This window comes from Zingiber officinale, chromosome 3A (genome assembly GCF_018446385.1).
Source record: "Zingiber officinale cultivar Zhangliang chromosome 3A, Zo_v1.1, whole genome shotgun sequence".
NCBI lineage: Eukaryota > Viridiplantae > Streptophyta > Magnoliopsida > Zingiberales > Zingiberaceae > Zingiber > Zingiber officinale.
In genome coordinates, this window is record NC_055990.1 from 77344470 (window position 1) to 77370944 (window position 26475).

Here is a 26475-nt window from a genome sequence, read left to right on the forward strand (position 1 = left end):
CCTCTCACAAGGCTCTCTTCCTCTTACAAGATGAACTTAGGTTTAGAAGGAAGAGAATATGGCTTGGAAGCTTTGGACAAGGACTAGGAGTTATTCAATAAGCATGAGTAACCTCCTTCAAGCCCCAAAACTTCCTATAAATAAGAGGGGAGAGTTGATCATCATATCAACTCATCTCGACACCAGTCGACTGGCAAAACCATCAGTCGACTGGTGTTACCGTTGGAGGTAGCCAACGGCTACTTCGCAGCACCAACAGTATGCCGACGGTCATTTACCAGTCGACTGCTAAAACATGCAGTCGACTGATGTAGTCGACTGCTAAAACATACAGTCGGCTGATCCACACTGATCGAAAGAACAGAACCATTATGTTCGCATCTAGTCGACTGCGCGGTCGACTGCTAAAACATGCAGTCGACTGCTACAGTACTGCTACAGTAAAACCCTAAAACTAGGATTTTACTCCGAATACAATTTCTCATGCACTCGTACCCTCACCCTTACGACTCATTTGACGCTTCCTTTGCAGCTTTAACCTCTTGCCTTCAAGCCTACTTCCTTTGGCTCTCGTCCCTCGAATGCATTCAAACCCATGGCTCGTCCCCAATGTCATCCTTCCTGTATGTCTCGAAGTCGCTTCCCTCGGCCCTTGTCCTCACTGCCTTGTCCACGGTCCCTCGGATGTTTCATCCTTCACCGGACCCAAAACCATTAACCTGAGTCACATGTGTATCCTGCAAACCTGCACAACTCAAATACACATATCAAATATAAAGGTGAACCTAACTTAAACTCTTTGACACACACATCAAAATTATGATCATACCGATCAAAACCTAGGTTGATTGCACCAACAATCTCCCCTTTTTTGATGTGTGGCAATATGTTTAAGTTAGGCATAAATATCAACATGAAAATTAGAAGCAATATGTAAACATGAAACATAATATTCAAGCTCCCCCTTAACATATTCTCTCAACCATAACACATAGTTGCACATAGTTAGGTTTCTAACTTAAACCTTCACATTTCTCCCCCTTTGACACTATCAAAAATTGTACCAAACATACACACATACTATGGTATCAATGTGGACTTAAAAATATCCAAAATAAGCTCTTGAGGTGCTGGAAAACAGGTACCAGTCGACTGCCATCTATTGCAATCGATTGGCACATTACTAGGCTAAATTTCAGCTTTCCGAAGTCAACTTCAGAAATGCATAAAAAATTCTAGAAAATTCGAAAAATCATGAAATTTTGAACACATATTTCTTATAATGTTCTTTAACAAGGAAAAATATGCTTCCATGAAAATTCATCATATTTTTGAAGTTTTGATAAAAACTCAAACACCTTGAAAAATACTCAAGTTTATATCAAATTAAACCCTAGTTTTGAATTCATATGTTTCAAAATAACTATCCACTGTAAATAAAACATAGAATTGTTTTCCAAACATTTGAAATGTCCAACTATGATCTATGGGCAAGATGTCCATTAATTAAACATTTACTTTCCCCATAGTTGGCCTATGATCACTAAAAATTGATACATCACATAACTCATCAAAATGTCAAAGCATAAGTGAATTATTAGTATCATCTCATTATCTCATATTTATGGTTGGAAAATCATACAAGTCATTGTGAGATAAGGTATAATGGTAACATCTACTTAGCCCCCCTTGATCATGACTTTCTATCAAGGCTAAGTGCTCCCCCTTAAGGTCTCAAGTCAACCATCTTTCAAATATTTGAATAATTATTTCTTATGGTTGACTTGACCTAAAATCCTCTAACCCTTGAAGATTGATTTTGGCACCCAATAGAAATTCTTTCTAATTGGGTTAACCAAATATTCCTTGGGGATCCATTTTCTTCTATCTATGGTCTTGGTTTTTGATTGCCCCCTAGCAAGTAGACAATGGTAGGTCTTATCATTGTTGGGTTCATTGTATCCTAACCCATTTTTCTTAAAACTTGCCCTTTGGCTCCCAATGATCATGTTTAGGGTTTTAGAGCCAATTTCAAATTTTCTAAGGGCATTAGTAAGGTATTCTACCTTTTCCCTTAAAGCTTTATTTTCTTCTTCTAAACATGAATCATTTGGATTAGTAGAAGAAGCATGTATATCATCATCCCTAATAGACATGGATTCTAATTTTTCTTTAAGCATGCAAATGTCATTTTACAAGGTTTTATTTTTCCTTTTTGCCTTGAACAAATCATCATTTGTACTTTTAATGATCTTAATTAAGACATGAGGAGGAAGATTATATACCTCACTTACCAAGACGTCCGAATCCGATGTTTGATCTCCCCCTTCACTTGAGCTCCCTTCTTCATCTTCACTTGAGCTCTTTCCCTCTTCATTTTCAGATGAGGTGGACGCTACATCATCAATTCCCATTAGAGCAAAATTGACTACATGGTGCTCTTCTTCCTCCGATGATGATTATGGATCATCTCATGTTGCTTTTAGGTTTTGAGCCTTCTTCCCTTTTTCTTTTGTCTTCTTCTCCTCCTTCTTCTTCCCTTCCTTCTTCTTCAAGAGAGGACAATCATCTCTTATGTGTCCTTCTCCTTAACAATTATAACAAATGATGTTCCTTGTCCTACTTTTGCTTCTAGAACTTTTCCAAGCACGAGATTTGTTAGAAGAAAAAGATTTAAATGTCTTTCTCATCTTCCTTACCATATATGTCTCTTGATCGCTATCCATTGAGGCACTTGATTCTTCGGAGTCGGAAGATGGTGGTGATGAAGATTTCTTCTTCTTTCCCTTTCCCTTGTTTGCCACAAGGGCTACTCCTCTTGATCTATGAGCTTCTCCATCTAATCCTTCAACTCTTATTTCGTGAAGCTCCATTGTTGAGAAGAGTTCATCTAAAGAGGATTTCTCTAGGTCCTTTGAAATGTAGTATGAATCTACAATGAGCTCCAAGTTATGGTTCTTGAGAAAGCATTTAGGGCTTTCATCATCATGTCTCGATTTGAAAGTGTCTCACATACACTTGTTAGTCCATTAATAATTTCCTTAATTCTAGAATGTAAAATTGATACCTTTTCTTCTTTCTCAAGCTTGATATTGTTGAGTTGAGTTCGAAGGAGGTCTTTTTTTGTCAATTTTGCTTCTGATGTCCCTTCATGAAGCTCCACTAGCTTTTCCCACAAGTCTTTGGCACTTATATAGTTTCCAATTCTTGTTACTTCTTGTTGTGGAAGAACATGTAGTAGGTGATGCATTGCCTTGAAATTTACTAGATGCTCTTCTTTTTGCCTTTTGGTCCATCTTGTTATGTCGATTGTCTCATTGCGTTCATCCTTGGGCTCTTCAAAATAACTTTTCATGATTAGCATAATGTCAAAATCGGTATTGAAAAATACCTCTATTTTCTTCTTCCACCAAGAGAAGTCTCCTTCGAATTTGGGTGGATGAATATTTGAGCCGGCTATTTTGATGAAGTGCTCTTCTTAGCGATTAGTCCGTTGAAGAGCGTCCTTGCTCTGATACCACTTGTAAGGGATCGGTGGCCGGCTAGAAGGGAGGTTGGATAGCTAAGTCACCCCCAATTTCGATTCTTCTCTACAAGGTTAGTTACGCAAGCGGAATACGAAAACTAAAGCAATGAAAATAAACAAGTAAGAGCAAACGCTAACACAAATCTTTTACGTGGTTCGGAGATTGCTTTCTCCTACTCCACGGCGTGTCCTTAAGGTGGAGGAACCCTTGATCCTTCGGTGGATCAATCCCCAGCATTCTCCGGCTAGCTCTAACTCCTTCTTGGTGGTGCAAACCTCTCACAAGGCTCTCTTCCTCTTACAAGATGAACTTAGGTTTAGGAGGAAGAGAATATGGCTTGAAAGCTTTGGACAAGGACTAAGAGTTATTCAATAAGCATGAGTAACCTCCTTCAAACCACAAAGATTCCTATAAATAAGAAGAGAGAGTTGATCATCATATCAACTCATCTCGACACCAGTCGACTGCAAACCCATCAATCGATTGGGCAACGGTCAATTACCAGCGACTGCTAAAACATGCAGTCACTGGTGCAGTCGACTGCTAAAACATGCAGTCGACTGATCCACACTGACCGAACGAACAGAACCATTCTTTTCGCACCCAGTCGATTGCGCGGTCGACTGCACTAGTCGACTGCTAAAACATGCAGTCGACTGCTATAGTACTGCTACAGTAAAACCCTAAAATTAGGATTTTACTCCGAGTACAATTTCTCATGCACTCGTACCCTCACCATTACGACTCATTTGACGCATCCTTTGCAGCTTTAACCTCTTGCCTTCAAGCCTACTTCTTTTGGCTCTCGTCCCTCGGATGCATTCAAGCCCGCGGCTCGTCCCCAATGTCATCCTTCCTGTATGCCTCGAAGTCGCTTCCCTCGGCCCTTGTCCTCGCTGCCTTGTCCACGGTCCCTCGGATGCTTCATCCTTCACCGGACCTGAAACCATTAACTTGAGTCGCATGTGTATCATACAAACCTGCACAACTCAAATACACATATCAAATACAAGAGTGAACCTAACTTAAACTCTTTGACACACACATCAAAACTATGATCATACCGATCAAAACCTAGGTTGATTGCACCAACACTCTTCTCCTCCCTAGCCGAAATCTCCTCTTCCCTCTTCTAAGTTTTCGGCCAATAACCCTAGGGTTCCGAGGTTTTAAGTTCTTCAATAGGAGAGTCTAAGACATGCAGGAAGGGTGTCTTGGAGATTAAGACGTGCAAGAGAGGATTGGCTTCCTTACACCCTATAATAGTAAGATCTAGCGAAAGGATGTAAGTACTACTTGTTAGAGTGTATACTAAAAGTCTAGCTTTTTGTATAAACATATAAGAATCACATTGGTCAAATGCCTACATTTATACTAAGTGTAGTTATCCATTTAATTTATATTGTAGATAACTTGGTGTGAGGAGACACACAGAAGATCATGTTATCAGATCCTTATAAATTATAAACAGTTGCTCACAACCAAGATGGAATGGGGCAAACCATTGGAGTGGTTGTAGTGTAATTAGGTATTAATTTATCTTGACTAATAAATTACACTAATACACTATGAGTGTACTAAGCATGACCAATTGAGGTAGTATCTTTTTATACTGACTATATAAAAGAACAATATCTCTGTTATTATGGAAGTGTGTACTCTTAATCATGATAAAATAACAAGCACATATACTTAGTATTTATTTCTTTGATTTATCAAAGGGTGAAATTTAGCTCGTTAAAACAATAAACCCGATAAGTTAGAAAATGATATTATTTATATGGTGTGTTGTTGATTATAGAATGAAACGGTGTCATAGTAATCTAGGTTGATGATATCCCCTTGAGGAGCTCATAAGGATTGTCATATAAACTCTGCAGGTGGACTTAGTCCGACATGACGATAAGGTTAAGTGGTACTACTATTGGAGCTAGATATTAATTAAGTGAGTTGTCAGTAACTCATTTAATTAGTGGACATTTAATATCTTAAACACAGGGAGAATAACACACTCATGATAAGAAGGAACTCATATAGTAATATGGGATTGGTGTGATAGTGCAATAATAACTCTTTAGAGGAATGAGATATTATTGATGAACTTGAGTTAGGTATTCGGGGTGAACACGAAAAGCTCAAGCTCATCGGGAGACCAAAACCATTTCCTCCCCTCGGTCCCTATTGTACCCTCTTATTTATAAAGTCTTATATCCACACAAACCCAACATCTTACCCACCTTAAGGTGGTCAGCCAAGCCAAGCTTGGAGCCCAAGCTAGGACCGGCCAAACCAATGTTAGATGGGTTCAAATTGTGGTCGGCCCTAGCTTGGAGCCCAAGCAAGGGCGGTCGGCCACATTGAATTCAAAAGAAAGTTTTATTTTATAAAATCTTTTCTTTTATAGAGATCCATTAAAAGGATTTAAAAGGATGATTTTAATATAAAACTTTCTTTTTTTAGATCGATCATAAAAGGAGATTTTTATTTTATTGAAAACTTTCCTTTTACATTGGTTTTAAAAGAAAGTTTTAAAATTTTAAAATCTTTCCTTTTATACCTTTCTACAAAGGAATAAAAGAGATATTTGGAATATTTCCTTATTTGTAGTTATCTATAATGTGAAAGAAAGATTTTAATTTTTTGATAAAACTTTCCTTTCTTGAAAGCATGTTTTATTTTAAATCTTATCTTTTATAGATATCCATAAAAGGATTTAAAAGAGAAATTTTAATTTATAAAACATTCCTTTTAGAACTATCCACAAAAGGGATTTTTAAAAGAGAAATTTTAATTTTTGTTTAAAATTTTTCCTTACTTGGAGAACAAGCATGTGGTCGGCCATGACAAGAAGAAAAGGAAGTTCTAATTTTTTTTTTTTGTTTTAAAACTTTCTTTTTTAGTCATTGGCAAAGAATATAAAGAAGTTTTAATTATGTTTAAAACTTTCCTTATTTGTCAAAACCAAGGAATATAAAAGAGAGGGTAGAGGTACCTCACCTAACAACAATACATCTTCTATTCCTCCCCTCTCTTCCTTGGTGGTGGTCGGCCCTTACTCTCTCTCTTCTCATTTGTTTTTCCTCTTGGTGGTCGGTGGCATATTGGTGTGGAGATCCATTGATGGTCGGTTGCTTGAAGGAGAAGAAGAAGAGAAGGAGGTTCTCTTGTCTAGCATCGTTTGGAGGAAAGTTGGTGGCCGAATTTCATCATCTCTTGGAGAAAGTTGGTGGCCAAAACTTGAAAGGAAGAAGAAGGCTTGGGTGGATTCTCATCTTGGTAGATCGTCGTCCACACGATGTCTGAGATAAGAAGAGGAATACAATAGAAGATCAAGAAGTCTATAAGTTACAAGAGGTATAACTAGTTATTAGTTTCCGCATCATAACTAGTTCATCTTTTGTATAGATCTTGAAAAACCAAACACAAGAGATTATCGATTTTAGATATCATTTTTGTAATCAATTTTTCGTTTCGATTTCATGTTTCAATATTGTAGTTCTATTGAGGTCTTCGTAGTTAAACATAGGTTACTTAAGAAGTTTAAATATCCGATTTCTTTGAAAGGCTTTGTCTAGGCAGTGGTGGATACTCTCATACCCAAGAAGGTCATGCGTCTTGCCACGTTTGACCTGGAAGTCAATCCTTGAAATGGATATTTGATCAACTTCTGTAATATGATTTAACTTAAGAAGAACACATCGATTAAATTTGGAATAAGAATGTTAAGCATCGTTCCCAATCCAAATTTAACTTCTGAATGACAACTTGGATTAATAATGTTAAGTTATATTTGCAATCCAAGTTAAACTTCAGTAGAGCACAAGAGTAGTTAAGAAAGTTCTATGCTTGTACAAAATTTTTGTACAGGGGAACTAGAGCGGTTTTCGAGTAGCAACCAACACTATTCACCTGTACTATAAGTTGTTTCGATAATGCATGTTGTGATATATTTTTTTATGCATGTTAAAGAAGATTCATGTTGTGTTAAGTTTTATGCATGTTAAATAAGATACATGTTATGATATGTAAGATGCCCTCTGAAGTTTTGGGATTAAGAGCATGTTTAGAGTATCTTGAATTGCTTCCCATATAATTTTGGGGTTAAGAAGCATATTCAAAGTGCCTAAAGTGCTTCCCTATAAGTGTGGGGGATTAAGCGCACATAAGGTGTTTATTTAAATGACAAGTGCAAGTATAAGAAAGCGAAAGCGATATGTAAAAAGAAGTATTTTACTTTAAAATGACATGTACTTGACACAAAGTCCATGGGTGGGCTCATAGATCACCCCTAGGCTCCTAGATCGCCTAGTAGTACCTTGATAGGTTCGGGATTAAATACCTCGAATCTTATTAAGGATGCACGCAAAGTGGTACAATGTCAGGCCCAAGCAAGTTTATTATTATTTTCACTAGTTATGTAATATAAAGTTTTCAAACTTCGTTATTTGTCTTAGTAGAAGTCTTCTTAAGTTTGAGAACTTGAGTTATGAAGGGTAGCATGGATGAACTCTATAGTATGGCAAGACTTATGTTTCCATTACATGTTTACATTGCTAGCATAGTTTTAAGTTGATGTTTTGCATAATAAATCTATTTAAAAATACATGTCATGTATATATTTCTGAATTATGCATTTTAGCGTGAATTATTGTCAAGTACGAGTTTTATGTTTTTCTCAAGCAGTTTTGAAAAGTCTATTCTTGTTTTAATGCTTGTTTTGTGAGTAGATGGTACTTACTAAGCATTCGCTTATAGATTTGCATTTCCTTATACTGCAGATAAAGGTAAAGGAAAATTTGAGTAGGAGAAGGCAGCAGGAGCTGTGTTTTGTGTGTGTGTGACGAAACAATGGAAAAAGATCTGGGAACTTGTGAATGCTTGGAATATGTTAGAACTGATGCTAAAGTATTTTCTTTTCTCTGCTTTACATAAAATACTATCACTAGTTGCTTATGATGAATTTATCGGTTTGGCAGTAATTAGAATGGTAAAGATAAGTGCAAAGGGGAGAACAAACCCTTATTGTAGAGCAGGGTGTGACTCCCACACGGCCCGTGACACGATTGTGTAGATTCACACGGCCTCAGCCCTCTCCCTCTCTGCCAAGGTGACACGACAGTGTGGAATCACACGGTCGTGCACCTCTTCCTCTCGGCCAAGGTGACACGGTCGTGTAGGTTCACACGGTCGTGTACCTCTTCCTTCGGCCAAGGTGACACGGTCGTGTGGATTCACACGGTCGTGCACCTCTCCCTCTCGGCCAAGGTGACACGGCCCAGTGGAATCACACGGTCATGCATCTCTCCTTGGCCAAGGTGACACAATCGTGTGGATTCACATAGTCATGCACCTCTCCCTCTCGGCCAAGGTGACACGGTCGTGTGGATTCACACGACCGTGCACCTCTTCCTCTCGGCCAAGGTGGCACGGTCATGTGACCCTCACACTGTCGTGCGCTGCCAAAGTGACACGACTAGTCATCGCCACACGGCCAGGTCTTGATCCTTCTCGGGCAAGGCTACACGGCCGGTCACGACCACACGGCCCAGACCCACTACAAGCTCTAGACTCCCTTCCAGCTCTGCTTGGCTCCCAGTCACGTCCTATCAGTCGGAACAAGTTTAAGTAGATCTCTGGACTGAGCAGTATATAATAAGTAAGAATGTCAAAAAAAAATTAGATAAGAAAAAGAGTAACGTCTGCCCTGTCAGGTAAGGATAGAATGGTGGGTGGTTACACATATCAGGCCCAACGTAGAGAATTTTGGTGATTCTTTCTTATTACATTTTAACACCTCTGAGAAGTCGAAATAAACAATGGATAACATATTTGAACTCCTTGCAACCCTAGAAATCCACAGGAACCCAAATGGATACAATCGGAGCTCTCTATGTCCTTAAGTAGATTTTGATCAAAACTCATTGATAGACCTAAAGAGCTCCAATTGCACTCATTTAAGTTCCTGTAGATTTCTGGGGACGCTAGGAGTTCAAATATGTTATCCATTGTTTATTTTAATTTCTCAGAGGTGTTAAAATGTAATAATAAAGAATCACCAAAATTTTCCACGTTGGCCTTGATAAGAAATCATATCAGGCTCAACGTTGGCCTAATATCATTCTATATCGGACCCACATTTAGCCTAATATGATTCCATATCAGGCCTAACGTAGAGAATTTTGGTGATGCTTCCTTATTACATTTTAATACCTCTAAAAAACTGAAATAAACAATGGATAGCATATTTAAACTCCTTGCAATCCTAAAAATTCACAGAAACTGAAATAGATGCAATCGAAACTCTCTAGGTCCATCACTGGATTTTGGTCGAAATCCACTAATGGGCCTAGAGAGCTCCTATTACATCAATTTCAGTTCTTGTGGATTTTTGAGGTTGCAAGGAGTTCAAATATGCTATCCATTGTTTATTTCAACGTCTCAGAAGTGTTAAAATGTAATAAGTAAGAATTACCAAAATTCTCCATGTTGGGCCTAATATGGAATCATATCAAGCCCACGTTAGGCCTGATATGATTTCATATCAGGCCCAACGTGGAGAATTTTAGCAATTCTTCCTTATTACATTTTAATACCTTTGAGAAGTCGAAATAAACAATGGATAGCATATTTGAACTCCTTGCAATCTCAAAAATCCATAAGAACTGAAATGGGTGTAATTGGAGCTCTCTAGATCCATCAGTGGATTTTGGTCGAAACCCAATAATGAGCTTAGAGAACTTCAATTGCACTCATTTCAGTTCATGTAGATTTCTGAGGTTGCAAGGAGTTCAAATATGATATTCATTGTTTATTTTGACTTTTCAAAAATGTTAAAATGTAATAAGGAAGAATCGTCAAAATTCTCCATGTTGAGCTTAATATGAAATCATATCAGGCTCAACGTGAGCCTTATATCATTCCATATTAGGCTCACGTTGGGTCTGATATCATTCTATATCAGACTCACATTGGATCTAATATGATTTCATATCAAGCCCAACGTAGAGAATTTTGATTATTCTTTCTTATTACATTTTAACACCTCTGAGAAGTCGAAATAAACAGGATAACATTATTTAAACTCCTTACAATCCCAGAAATATATAGAAACTGAAATGGATGCAATCGGAGCTCTCTAGGTCCTTAAGTGGATTTCGACCAAGACTCACTAATGGACCTAGAAAGCTTCGATTGTACCCATTTCAGTTCCTGTGGATTTCTAGGGTTGCAAAGAGTTCAAATATACTATCCATTGTTTATTTCAACTTCTCAGAGGTGTTAAAATAATTTTAGAAAAATCGACGTGCAAAGGAGAGGAAAAAGAAGAAACATTGCATGCATAGGAGGAAAGAGAAGAGAGAGAGAAATGACAGAGAAAATAAAAAAAAATAATCAAGAGGGTAAAATGGAAAAAAGCACTGTAAAAAGGTGCATCCTTTGGTAAATAACAAAATAGCATGCGTCTTTTGGTAAATTTAAAATTTTGAATACGTCTTTTAGTAAATTGTCGTAATCTCTCTCACAACTTTTCAAGATGTCTGCAAGTTATCACAACTTTACATGCCCAAGGGTTGATCTTTCTTCCATTATGTCCTTAAATCCCAAGGGCATTTTGAGTCACTCTACATATCATCTTTTGCTATATCACTTACATAGTTGTAGCAGATGATTACATTCATTCCAAAGGCCTCTCATAATTTATCCCTAAATTATGTAAAGAGAGATAAATTATGAGGTCAACTTATAGTCGACCGCCAAATAACTAGAAGCCGAGAAGAGTTTTTCCGATGACATGCGCCCATCAAGATTTAATCTATGTCCATTATAATAAATTTACCACTCTCTAGTCAACTAAATATGCTAGATCACTTAGTTAATTGTCAAAGTTTTTGATCGAATTCAATACTCCTTGTCCTACGCCAAGTTATCAACGACAACTCAATATCATCAAATCACGAGCTCTACGATTTTCATCAAACCATCTCCATGCTCCTCATCCTACACTAATCTCTAGCTAACATCTAAACAGTCAACTTAACTGCTTCAAGTCAACTAGCACAACTCCACCTAATCAAGTCACAAGCCCCACAAGCAACATGTAGGACGCATAGGACTTGGATAGTAGAATAAGTGTAGCTCACTAGGCGAGTTGTAGGTGCAACCTGCGAAGTAGCTCTCACACTATCTACAAAGTAGTTCACTTGCATAGCCCATGAAGCAAGCTACATGTCACATTGACGACTACAAGTGCAGGTACAATCTTTGAAAAGTCAATGCATGACAAACTCATGTGGCCAATCAAGGGCCAAGGGGTGCAACCCCCTGTGCATTGCCCTTTGAGTGTCCACATGCTACAACAAACCATTGCGACAAATTATAAAGCACCCCTAAAAGGGACTTTTTCCTCTTGATTTTGAACTAGCGCGACACACTTCCTACTTCTGTCGTCGGCGGTTAAAGGAGATTGCCCTTTAGTCTCCACATGATACAAGCGACTATAAAACATTTCCAAAAGGGGCTTTTCTTCCTGATTTTGAACTACAGAGGATATTGAAGATTCATATGTTTTGAGATTTAAAGTGCTCTTATTTTGACATGCAGACATTGTCCTCAATCCTAAGCACTTGGACGGTGCAATTTTATCATAACGGGAACAATTAACCCTTGCTTTTAGCAAATCATGTTTCTATTGATCCTCTAACAAAATATCATCGTCGAGTTGTTGAATCACCTAGCTTTATAGAGATGCTAAACTATCAACCAATGCCAAGCTACTGGACATTTTTGAGTCACCAATTGGTTGAGCTATCAATCCGCATGAAGGAAGACAATTGTAGAGTAGGAAACCCCTTGATTTTTCCCAACAAATAGCTTGGGACGAAGAACTTATAATCCTATAAATATTCTCTAGTTGCATCCCACATAGCTTTACGTGTCTGGAACCTTACATGTTGGTTGAAGTAATCCATCCAAACGAACTCAAGCCCACAACAAAATTCAAGTGGTGGTTCATTAGATTTATCTAACTAAAAGACAGTTGCATGTGAATTGGATCTGTTAGGAGAATCATCAATAAACTAAAGCATTTTGTTGAACCATAACGAAGAGTTCCCTTTGAAGAACTGAAATAATGTCGACATACATGCATCCGTGTGGTCTTTTGACACAACAATCCATTTCATCGGAGAAGATTGGTGGCCTTGAGAAGAGAAAACTATATGACTAGAAGCAAAAAAAGGGCTAGCTAAATAGGCTGATTGACGAGTACTAAACAGGTAAAGTCGCTATGACTGTAACATAGCTAGAGGCAAACAAAGTGAATGAAGTCTTCAACATGCCCTGAAGGGGCAAGCACGGCTGGAACGAGGGAGGGAAATAGCCTTGGAGTCAATCTGAAAACAGATGTCTTAGGCCTAACCCACATCATTGTTAGAATTTTAGAGATCAGTGAAGGGCATTGCACAAGAAACTCAACGAAAACAAATGATCAAGAGTAAGATGTTAAACACCAAACTTGACTCAATTAAACTTTTGAAGGTCACAAAAATATGGTGCCATCATTGCTCTGTGTGATCATCGCTCTTTGCTCATTTGCAGAGCTGATGGGTGATGGTCTGATGGAATGGCCAGATACTAACGGACACAGAAATTCAAAATTAAGACAATGTGCTGTTTCTGGAGGCGAATTGGATTAGTCAACAGCACCCACATGGTTTAATAAGATACTACTCTGGCCACTCTTCATGCAGATCAAGCAATTTCATAATCCGAGTGGAGCAAAAGCATGTGGCAAGTCGCTAGGAACATGTACACATCCAAACAGGGACCTACACCAAAATTCCATGGGAATAAATACATTAAACATGCTCAAAATGAAGCGAGGTATATTATGAGCGTGCATTGTTAAATAGCATTTAAATGTTTGGCTCCAAGATTTGCTCGCCGTCACATGAATTTGAACCAAGAAGAGAGATGAGAGTGGAAGCTCTTGAAGTAGGTAGAAATGGTCAACTTCATTAGGCAGCAACAGTATGTGCGTACATTATATCTGAATATATTGAAAAAATCCATAAAGTTTAGCTTAACGCCAATTTAAAACAAACCTTTACCGAATAGCACTCATTTGTAACAATTTTATAAGTGATGCATGAAAAAGTTTGGGGTGGATTAGGCTTGTAACCTGCATTAGAAGTTGTCTAAACCTATCTCCAAGTAGTGGAGATTTACATGGTTTGATGATGAAGACGACCATTATGAGAGCAAAGAAGACAGAGTTAAATGTTTTACTTCCAGAACTATATAGTTTCATAATTTCATTACTAACTTGAATTGCTCCAAAATCTTTTACTTCCAGAACTATATAGTTTCATACTTTCATTACTAACTTGAATTGCTCCAAAATCACCAAACAAGCAATTTCTCAATCGAAAAAGAATTTACTTGCATCATAGTTATCAAAAAGTCAGATTGAGTACTTAGGTAGCTCAAAATAATGAATCTTCAACTTTCATGATTACCTATTTGGAAAGGATAAGATGATAAGGGTATAATCAAACAAAACCAACGCTTATTAGCTTCAATTAAGCTACATCCGAGAAACTCTTGTTCTGGAAATAATGTTGAGAGAAGAAATGCACAATACCTTGACTATTGGAAAAAAGATTTTGCTCCTCAATTCAACAATACTACCAAGCAGGAGTTCCAGTTCTAGAAACTGTTGTAGCACCGAAACCCATTTTTTTCTTGTCTGATACTGCGGGCTTCAGGATTTGGAATGAGCACATCAAGGTCTCATCCACACTCATCATAGCACCCGCATTATCAAATTCACCACAGTAATTTGGAGCCGAGAAAATTGTTACAAGTTGTCTGTCAGCAAAAAATTCATATCCATCCTCCACCACCTAATACCAAAAAAATCTAGAGCTGAACAAGGTCGGCATGGTTTATACGCATGAATTCAAGTGGTGTATGTTGTGTGTGAATGGATGAGAAAGAGAGATCCCTAACCTGGTGAGCACGACAAATTAGGTCCAAATCATTCTTCTGAAGAAAGTCTGCAATTCTATCAGCACCAAAAGTGTATGAAACACCCCTATCATTCATTCCCCATCCTTGGACCTCTTTATTAGGATCTGACCAAAGAAGATCACAGAGCAATCCACTGTCAGGAACATCAGTTGGGCGAGCTAGGTTTCTGATCTGCTCCAAATTTTGTAAGTCTGGGGAAAGGCCACCATGCATGCATAGGATTTTTTCATCAATAAGAGCTGCCACCGGTAGGCAATTAAAACAATCAGTGAACACCTTCCAAAGTCTCACATTGAATCTGCGCTTACACTCATCATAGAAACCATAGATACGGTTTATGGATGCACATTCATGATTACCCCGCAAAAGAAAGAAATTTTCTGGGTATTTAATCTTGTAAGCTAAAAGAAGGCAAATTGTTTCAAGGCTTTGTTTCCCACGGTCCACGTAATCACCCAAGAACAAGTAATTGGCCTGCGGTGGCAACCCACCATATTCAAAAAGCCTCAAAAGGTCAGAAAACTGACCGTGGATATCACCTGTTTGCAGGAAGAAACATAACGTCAGCCTCTGCAAAATGAATTAAGCTTTGCAAGACCCATGGTTTAAAAAATACCAAAGGATAAAGTATTCTTGGGCAAATTGTATTTCTAGTTTTTTTTTACTATGAAAATAGAAAGACTTTACAATTTTAAAAATCTTGAAAGACAGCCAGGTTATATTTGTAATTTTCTTTTAAAAAGGATATGAAGTGTACCTGTGAAACACTCGAAGCACAATTTCTAATAATAGAAAAACCAACCCAAAAAAAGAAATAATTATTTCAAGTCAGAAAGTGTGCTTTCAAAAATCAAAAGCAATGCAACAAGCATGTCGGAAATGTTTCCTTCAGTACTCAACAATCAGTTAGTAGTACTTAGGGTTAATGATCATTGCTAAGAATTTGCAGTGATAGATGTAATACACATGGCAACAGAAGTTACCCTACATGAAGCAGACAGCACAATAACTATTACTCCCACGTTAAAATTTATTTCACTAAAAAGAATAGTGATGTTTTAGCTACTTGTATAGTTGAATAAGCTTGAACACATCAATTTTGGATGTTATTACCTAATCAGAAATTGTAATATAAAAGGAAATAGAAAAGAATATCGAGTAGACATGAAAAAGGAGAAGACAGGTAACTAAGAGCTCAATTCATCTCATATATGTTTTTCCAACATAAAAAACATCACATCATCAAGAATTGTTGCCACATCAATCATATAGAGGGAAAAGGAATACTTCAATGTCACTAATATGTTTATAGCCTTCTCCCCTCCGGAACACTTGAGGCTGTAGATGACATTAATAAAAGTAAAATGAAAAAAATTGCTAAATATCATGTCCCATTATAATGATCAATAGAATCCTCACTCCTTTTTGAGAACAACCTTCCCCTCTCAAGAATCAACATGAATTTCCTTTCCTCAATCAAACATTCTTTTGGCAGGTATTTCACTTTTTATTAGCCAAAACAAGTAGCTGTTGTATAGTTACAGATAAGTGTGACTGTATGATTTATTATATTTGCAATAAGAGTCATACAATCAAAGAAAAGGAAATGCAAATAGTGTCGACACTTCCAACACTGCAAACTGTTCCAGATTTGAACTGATGAAAAGGGCAGCACAAAGCTCCCGCTAATGCAGGGTCCCGAAGAAAGGTCTATTATATACAGCATTACCTTCTTTGCAAGAGGATGTTTCCAAAACTCCAACCCATAACCTTTAGGTCAAATGATGGCAACTTTACCGTTGCGTCAAGGTTGCGATAAATGGGAAAATCTAACATTGTCAAAGTAATTATTTTACTGTAGAACCAAGATAAATGGGAAGATCCAACACTTAAAGTTCATAGACACCAGCTTGTGCATGAACATTACAATTGACTTAAACACCAGCTTTAATTTCTCAACATATACCTGGTTCATAGACAATGGCATCAAACACCTTATGTAGACTGGTCTCTTACTACATGCTTTGACAGCTTGTGCATGAAGAAGAAAAAAAAAACAGCTTCTCTTATTCCACATTCTTCTGTAGATTATAAAGAAAATCAAATTCCTTGAATGAAGATTAATTAACCATCCTTCTATTGTTGTGAAGGATTTTTACTTACATTTTTGCTAACAAATAAGCTTCCATAAGAAGCAAAAATATTCTTCCAAACATTTTCACTTTAGCTTGTTTTCTTTCTTATTGTCATCATATTTAGCTAACCTATGTCAACATGTGAGATATTCCAATTGGGAGAAACCATAAAACAAATAAACACTCAAAAAGAAATGGAAGTTTTCTGCATTGTGTAAAAGATACATCATATATTATACTAGGAGCATGAGCAACAGCCGCTTTCTAGCAGATGGGTGGATAGTTTACGCCACATAAACATTACAATTGACTTAAACATTAGGATAATTTATTATGAGCACTGAACACTATGACAATTTGACGTTTGTTTTATGGTAAAAATCAATCTATTACACATCATGTTGTCAGTTGAAAGAGTACCAATATATATATATATATATTACACGGGAATAAATTATCTAAAATACCATAGGACAGCCCAGAGTGTACAGAATTAAAAAAAAAAACTGTGCACTAGAAAAATAAATGAACCAACAAAATATCACTATGACTGCTGAAGCATGAATTAAAGTACAGTGTAGTTGAACCACACAATTGCAAGAGTGATGAGGCCTAGACAAACAACATCACTTTCTCGAAAAGATCAAACAAAAGAATTTACAGCAAGTCTCATGTATTATTGGGCAAAAATGCCCAAAGACAGACAGGAAAAAACAACAAATTTTATTTTCTCAACCTCTTTATAATAGACAAAAGTGATTGCTCCACTCAAGGTCATAACCCTCAACCCGGGGGCCCTCCGAGACCGTCTCAACCACATTGGAAGGGAGTAAATCACGGGGATTATTTGGCCAACTGAGCAGCCTCCTAGGTGAGGGGGCCTAGTACAGGTAAACCTCTAGATTCTAACCCGAGACCTATTGTGGCAACTCCTCACCTGAGTACCAACTTGGCTACGCCCATGGCGGCATTGATCCACTCGTCAAGCATGAGAGAGAGAGAGAGATATTGGAAAAAAACAACAAATTTACTTTCTTAACTTCATTATAATAGACATAAGTGATTGCTCCACTCCTCAAGCATGTGAGAGAGAGAAAGTATCAGTTAAGGTTTTAAATTAAATTCTATGAAGATTTTATCACTGTTGTTGGTTCAGAACATGGGCTCTGTTTCCACCAGTGCAACTAACTAGACAAATACCCAATGATTCAAGGGCACTGGATAAGAAAGTAAACAAGAACTTATATGTGTGTTGACCAGCAAAGTAAAAGTGAAGTCAAGAAGCAACGACAAGGAGAAAATGTAGAGCACGGCAGTTGGATGTATGAAGGAAAATCATCTGAAACCATAGTTATTTAAGGCATGAGTAATCCAAACGTATAGGTGTTGTGAGGCTTGAGACACTAGGCACAAAGTGGCGCACGCCTTACTGAAGTAAGGCGCTTTGGGTATAAATTTCTACCATTCAAACATATATAGGGAATTTCTGCCAAAATATCACTAATAAAACTATAGTTCATAAAATATTACACAGTAATATAAATATAAAATTCACTAATATTTTAATATTAAAATAATTTATCTTCATAATCAAAATCAAATTTCAAATTAAAGAGAAAACAAACTTCAAATATCTAAATCATCAAAATATTCATCATCTTATCATTATCATCATTGCCGAATGTTTCATATTTGTATCTTCATGAGTTTCCTCAAAACCCATTTCTTCCTCCTCTACATTAATAAATTGACTTGTAGAAGATCTTCTCTTAGTTCTCAAAGAACAATACCACTGTTCTTTGAATCAGCACCAAAGTGGTGTTGATTTTCAAAAATCAGCATCATAGTGGCGTTAATTTCAACCACCACAGTGGTGTTGAAAATCAGCACCATTATGGTGTTGAAAATCAGTACCACTGTGGTGCGTTCTTTAAATGCAACACTGTAATTGGCGGGAGGGGTAAAACAAGAAACAAGTGCGCTCTTTGGGAAATCTAAAAGTTAAGTGAGTCTTTTGAGAATTTTGCAACTTTAAATGCGTCCTTTGGTCAATTGTTGTTTCAAATAACATTATCTATGATATGTTAAGAAAAAAAATGATGGTGACTTTTTGGTTCTTTGTCTAAGCCATAGGTATTCCAAAAAACTCCTGCAAGCCTCTTATACATTGGTAGTTGATATGTGATTTTAACTGGTAGTTCATCACCTTCACACATCCTAGATATACGCTTATACAAACCCATCACAACTTCAATGTCATTTTGTATTTTAGAATCCGAATAGAACTTTGGGTTTAAAAATGACCAACTGCATACAAAGGTCAATGGAGTTGTATTGACCATCTTTTTTCAATTATATCAAAAATATTTTAATTACTTATCTTCATTGCTATGGAATGAGGCAGCAATAGCTTCCTTAGCCCTATCCATTGCCTTGTAAACGTATCCCATTGCAGGCTTTTTTTTCCTAGTCAACCAAATGAATAACTTTTATTAATGGACCGCCTATTTTAAAAACTTCAATAAGGCGAGGAAAATAGCGCCTTAAGCGCATCTTAACCTCTCAAAAGGTGTACAATTAAACACGCTTCATTCAAGTCCTGCGCCTAGGTCACTACCCAAGCGCAAATGGCATGCTTGGCTGCGCCTTGCGCTTAGGTGCAGTCAAACGCGCGCTTTTCACAACTACGCCTGAAACTTCACCATTTTTCTCCTCTAAGCAATTATTAAAAAGTTTAACTAGTTTGCATCAAAGTAAACATGAATACAAATAACCCGAAGGGATAAATGAAAATGACCAGTTAGCCAAACCACATCCTGTACAAGCCCCTCACTGCACTCCAATAAATTGGCTCCTATCACAAACATAATATAGTTTTGAGCCCAGTTATGTACAAGTACTTGTTAGATGCAAGCAGACAAATAGTAAAACTTCCAAATAAACTTGTCCCTACCTCAACCTCATAGAAACCAGAACCCTGGGAGAAAGACTATTAATTAAAGTAATCAGTGCTTCCCGATTCAACACTCTCTCTCTCAACTGGTGCATTGCCTCTTGGAGAAGGAATGAACCCTCGGAAGTACATAGTGTTTTCTAGGAGTTCCAACACAGATAATCTAACATCACAGCATATTCACTGTCTTACGGTAGTTGAAACTTGAAAGCAATGAGAAAAAAAAAATAACATAATTCATCCAAGAGTAACAGCAATAGTTGACGTTGAAGTTAAAAGGAAAGACTAAAAATGGAACAAGAACAATACATGTGTGATTAAATGACCATAATAACAAAAAACAAAAAAAAAAACACAAAAATATTAATGCAAACTAGGAACTTAATTTCTAAAAGGTGATTTTGGTAACTCCCTCTTGTTTAGGAGGATAAGTTACTTACGATAGCTTTTAAGATAGAAATTGTTACAAAAGTTTAGGTAGAAATTTAATTTAGTTTGTTTTTCTAATTTGCAAATTGATTTATTTCCTCTTTTGATTGAGTTGTTAGATAAAGGGAAGCCTTAGCGCAACGATAAAGTTATTACCATGTGACCTAGAGGTTATGGGTTGAAGTCTCAAAAACAACATCTCAAAAAGCAGGATAAGGCCGCACAATCGACCCCTCCTCGGACCCGCATTGGCAGAAGCTTTGTGCACGGGCTGTCCTTTATTAAGTTGTTAGATATTAGATTATATCTTTTTCTTGGAATATTTTTTATTTTATTCCTAACTTTCTTTAGGTTGGAGTGTTTCAAAGGTCCCCAACGTCCGCCATGTAAATAAATCTTAGCCTAATAATAAAGTTTCATTCTCTATGCATTCATTTATCTCCGTGTGAGATAGTAATCCCTCAAATTGTGCCAATTTCATCCTAATTCTTAATGCAAGTTTTGGATCCATTTTAGTGCTGCATTAAATATCACATCTTATTTAGTCTAAAAATTTCAAAACTACGATAGCATATATCACACTTCAGAAAGCTTGCTCAATTACCTTTAGTCTTTTTAAGAACTTTTAGATTGGACTGAGTTGTTTGGTAAGTAGATAGTCAAAATCCTTTTTCCATGGCACCATTTTCCTAAAGTCATTTACCTACAGAGCAGAGTGCATCATAAAAGATGCCCACGGCGACTGAAAAATTGTTGGGACATAAGTGGTTTATTGATGATAATGACAATGATAATAAATCCTAAAATAGATGTAGAAACAAGTTAATGAAGACTAATGATGGGTAGGTACAATTCCCAATAAAATTATTGTATATTTGTTAAATTTTTACAAAAAAAACTAGGGTTAGTCTACCTCATGTAGCCCCTTCTAACTCAATATATATTATTCATAATCATAATAGTCCGTTTAAACCCTTTTAATTGATGTTGTTTCCAAATAGATTCCTAACACTCCTTTCAAATTGTCAAAGATACCGTGAAAAGCAATTTGTTAACTGCATATCGGAACCTAGGACCTCTTAAGGATTTAGTTAGCAAATCTGAGCACAAAATGTCAAAGATACCGTGAAAAGCAATTTGTTAACTGCATATCGGAACCTAGGACCTCTTAAGGATTTAGTTAGCAAATCTGTTGCTCTTAACTGATCATTAGACCTTACAAATTCCATGGAAGTTTCATTGAACTACATTTTCTCTTTAACAGTGGCAATCAGATTGGATTAAAAGTTATATGCATAACAACTTGCTTGTCATAATACCATTTTATTTATATTTTTATTTTTTGGGGTAATTCCAACTCTTCAAACCGACAAATCCCAGCCCTACAGAAGTTTCCCATCAGCCACCAAGGTAAATCAGGAAACGCTCACAGAAGCTCATCCAAACGGCCAGCGTTTTTAAGTTTGTCGTCTCAGAAGATCTTTGTAGTGCGCCGCAACAGAGATTCAAACCTTAGATATTTGGTTAACCGCTCGGAGGGGCTAACCGCTGCACCGTAGCCCCAGGGGCAAATATCATTTTATTGGCTCTTTAGGAGCATGTCACAAATCAATCAACAGGTGCTTAATCCACATAAACTCACATGTAGCTAGGGGTATTAGCTATATGTTTCACATATGCACTTGATATGGCTATGACAGCCTGTTTTCTTCTTTTTAAGAAAATCAGACTATCTCTCAAGAGGATGTAATAGCTTAATGTGAATCTTTTGTCCAACTAAACATCTTTCTTATAATCTGAGATCAAGGTGATCTCATTCTTGATACAGGAAGCATCCCTGGAGCATTCTTCAGGCATGATAGAAATATCAAACCTACAATCAAATGGTGATGACTTGGAGCCACAAGAAGCTAGTTGAACATGTTCACTCACTATAATGATGTCTGGTCTTATAGTTATAATGTAATTCAATTTCTCAACAAGTCATGTGCATTATTGGATCAATCAATACTTCTCCCTACCTTGGCATCAACTGTCAAATCAATAGGGTATCAATTTACTTCAAATCCTTACAAAGTGAATAGCCAATTGCTCAATCGATTTACTGGAGTCTACATTAGTAATGCAGCAGAAATATCAAACATGAACATAAACAATGCAAACACGTAGCCTTTTACATGGTTTTGAAATCCTACTTCGTATTCCACAGCCTATGACTTGTGGTGAATCACTCCTGAAATCCCTCTATACTTTCTCCTTCTTGGATTAGAAATGAGATTCCTCTTACAATCTTGCTTACAAAGAGGAACAAAAAGATACACAATGAGTAATACAATAAGAATACGATAAAGGAACAATCCAAGATTGCAGCTCTCCTTTTTGGCTTTATTTTTACTTGGTTTCATTTGTTTGTATGCATTGGTTGCCACAACCTCCCTTGGTTTTCATTCTTATATTCTTCTTCTTGTTTTAAAGAACTTCTTGCTACTTGCTAATTTCCTCTTGTTCAGTCAATTATCATCTTACCACAATCGAATAATTCCACAACTGCTTCAACCTTTTGTACACCACTAATGTATAGTTGAGTTGACTGCACCTGCCTCAAGTTGACTGTCTAGCTCATCAACAGATACTTGACCAACTGCTTTGTTGTACCTCATAGACCATCTAATAGCTCCTACAATCAGTTAACTATCATCATTCACCAATCCACTAATCTAGCACCAATCATGTGCTTAGACGACTGAGCTACTATTTGTTCAAATCATCTTGAGTTGACTAGTCAACTCAATAATCCAACCTTCATATGACTAGATCATCGACTCTAACCAACTCTATAATCGAGTCCTCATGTAAGTTTATCTAAAACTCAAAGCACACATGTCTCTCTTAGACTCTCGTCTCACTTAAGACTTTTTTACCAAGAGGTCATGCCTCTAGGACTATCTCATCTTCCTAAGCGGCATTTCCTCCGGACTTCCCGTGCCAAGAGACCTTGTTTCCCATACTTCACCATCTGCCAAAAGGCATTGCCTCTAAGACTTTCTTATGTATTTATATTGGTTAACCTTAACTTGGTCAATTCATGACTTCCACTAATCAAGTGACCTTATCTTCGATACTTTATCATCTACTTGGTGTCATCCATGGACTTCCATTTACTCGGCATCAAGTCAACCTTGACTTGAAACTTTTTCATTATTAAACATCAGGTTAGCCTTGACCTATCGTGACTTCCTTCACTTTATTTAACTTTTCCTTTACCAACATGAGTTGCACCTTCCTCTTTATTAGCACTTGTTAGATTTCATCTATTTCCAATATTTGTTAAACTTTTCACTTTTTCAACATCTGTGACTTCATCCATTGCCAATGCCATTGAACTTTTCCTTTGCCAACATTTATTGATCTTTTCCCGTTACCAACACCTGTTGGACTTCTACGATTGACAACACCTATTGAACATCCATCAACCCATGTGGAACTTCCTTCGCTGCCAACACTTCATCCAATACCAACCCTATTAAACTTTCTCCATTGCCGACACTTGTTCGACTTCGTCAAATTACCTGTTGGATTTTGTCCACCGTCAAATATTTGATCCTACTTGGCACACTATATCACCTTAACATATTGACCTAGCTTAAACATTTGGGTTATATATAACCTCTTGACCACACAATCAACCATACAACCAACCATGAAACACCTTAGTCTAACAACACCAAGTTCAAGCAAGATTGCACCAACACAATGTACCAAAGTTTATGGATCAAAGTGTTTAGCTATTTAAAAGCAATAAGTATGAAAAATTAGCTGAGAAATGATGCAATATTAAAATAAATGTGTGGTCAGATAAATAAAGGACATAAATATTATTAAGCAATTAGGTGTTGCTCTAATAGGGAATAAAATGAAAGAAAATAGATTGAAATAGTCCAACCATGTTCAAAAGACAAACAACAAATTCTATAATTAGAAATGTTGAATCTATTAGAGTGTGAAGTGTAAGGGGGAAAAGGTGGTTAAAGAGAGTAGTGAGTTCATGTAATAAAGCGCAATGAAGAAATAAGTCATGCACCCAACTCAACTAGTTCAGATAAACATGAGTTGATGATGATGATGAAGATTTAGGTTCCACTTAACCATTAGGATGTCAATTTCAAAGAATTTAGTTGAAATGTCTACAGCTTAATTCCATGACCAGTAAAATATTATTTTTTTCAAAAGAAAAAAGGTTTTCCATATTTTAAGCAAATCTGCAAAATAAAGCAATGAAATAAAGGAGGTTACGTGGAAACAGTCAACTAATATTAGCACAGATCACAACTCAAAGCTAGCACCCCAAATCATAGGTCCATGGAACTGAATTCCGAGCTGTGCCTACTCAATTTGCAATTTACATGACAAGAGTTATTGTTACAACTGAGCATGCTTTGAAAATGAGAACATATTTGCTGGATCAACAAACATAAATTTCTCCAAAAAGTGGATAATCCATTCGTTCACACATTTCACTCTATTTCTGTCCATATTTGGATTTTGGACAAAACCAAAATTAATGGTGTGTTAACTTGGACAGAAATATGAGGAAATAAGAAAGGAAGAGAAATGAGCTTATCCATTTCTATTGATTGTCTGGAAGGAAGATGGGAGAAGGTAGAAATTATTCCGTCCAATTAGTTCATTTTGTTTCCATCTGAAATGGATGGAATTGGAGGAAAACAAAGTTTGAGTTTCTAGCAATTACAACAGATACAAAATTCATTCCCTTGATTCCTTGGAAGGAAGAGGAGTCATTTTCATCATTTATTTCCATCCCAAAAGGATGGAATTGTAGGGAATGGAAGTTTGAGTTTATAATAAATACAGAACTTACTAATTTAATTTCTCTTGATTACTTGGAAAGAAAAGGAGGCAAGTAAGAAATTTAATCATCCAACCTCTTCATTTTGTTTCCTTCCTAAATTGATGGAATTGGAGGAAAAGGAAGTTTGAATTTCTAATAAATACACAATTTACATTCTTTATTTTGATACTATTCACGCAAAAAAGATGTGTGAAAGTAGGTGGAAGAAAGATAAGATAAAATATTGTCTTTATTTTCCTCTCGCTTAGACTATTTCTCTTCTCTCCTACTTCTTCCAATTCAAGATATTAATGAAAGTAACAGAAAGGAAGTTTCTATCTGCTGTTTCCCATTCACTCATAACAAGCCATAAATTTACAATCTTTGCATAACAATTCTACAATGTTGAGTCAGCTCATAGCAAGATTAAAAAAGCAAAAAAAATAAAATAAAAATAGGGCTTACCACAAATTTTAATTGGCGCCTCCAGTTCCAGGAGGTTGGGCTGCTGCAGGAAGATCTCCTTCGACACGAGACAAAGCTGCCGGACATCCGCCTCTAGAAGCTGCACTTGCTTCCCTGGCTTGCTACCCTTGACTTCCAGAAGTCGTTGGATGATTCCATCCAGCACCTTGGAATCCATCAGCAACCCCCCTTCTCCCCCAAATCACCACGTAACAACACAAAGAAACCGTTAAAGCTCCGCCTTTCTCTCCTGCCCTCCACCGCCCCCACAGGCGCCGTACAAGAACACAAAACAGCCCCTCGATTTCGTCTTGCCGTTCTTTCCTATCCGGAGCAAGAGCGCCGCTGTCGCTCCTTCGTCGATGTGACGAAGGATAGACCGATCGCTTAGGGTTTCTTCGGATCTTCTCGGATTCGAGGAGAGCGGACGCACCGGCAAGAGGAACCAAAAAGGTACGGCACGATCAGGTGTATGACATGGAGTAAGTATTTGACGTGGTTAATCTGCTGTCGCGATTTGGATGGTTAGTGCCAGGTATTAGCAGCGTTTGTAGGACCGACGCGCAGGTCCCTTTGCCTAAATAATCAGCGGCGAGGTACATCTACGTTTGGGTGGACGTAGGGTAAATTTATAATATAATATAATCTTAATTATATTATTATATTGGGTACCTATTATATATAATATGTGTAATTTTTTATTATAAGGGTAGTTATATTTTTATATTTGATGCCTAATATTTTTTATATGGAATGTAATTCTTAGTATTATTATAAAATGATAAAAATATCTTGTGATCTCTGCTGAAAGTGACAATCGACAGTAGCGACCACCGCATCTCTAATGAAGGCGGCGGTGGCCGATGGTGCCCGGAGGTGGCGACGAGCAGTAGTGGCGACAGCGACGTTGATGACCGGTGATGGTGGCCGACGGCGCCCAAAGGCACCGACCTCATAATGTAATCAGATTACATGGTGTTGGCCTTGTAATCTATATTATAAAACTTTATTACCTTTTATAATACAAAGTACAATACATTACCATTTTAAAACGGTAACAAACAAAGTAATCAATATTGTAATTAG

General features: G+C 37.1%; 1 protein-coding gene across 3 annotated transcripts in view; it reads right to left on the reverse strand.

Annotated features, from left to right (window-relative positions):
* Window positions 1-25865, reverse strand: part of LOC122052007 (serine/threonine-protein phosphatase PP1-like) — a 32427-nt gene extending 6562 nt beyond the window's left edge. Inside the window, exons 1-4 of one of the 3 annotated variants that reach the window (XM_042613380.1) lie at window positions 25390-25865; window positions 14538-15097; window positions 14170-14431; window positions 13012-13354 (exon numbers count right to left, since the gene is read on the reverse strand). In XM_042613380.1, the coding sequence (XP_042469314.1) occupies window positions 14213-14431; window positions 14538-15097; window positions 25390-25567 (957 nt within the window). In that variant the 5' untranslated portion in view covers window positions 25568-25865 and the 3' untranslated portion in view covers window positions 13012-13354; window positions 14170-14212. Of the gene's footprint in view, window positions 1-13011; window positions 13355-13374; window positions 13576-14169; window positions 14432-14537; window positions 15098-25389 lie in introns of those variants that run through there. The other 2 variants (XM_042613381.1, XM_042613382.1) reach the window with 2 other exon arrangements.
* Window positions 25866-26475: the final 610 nt, after the last annotated feature.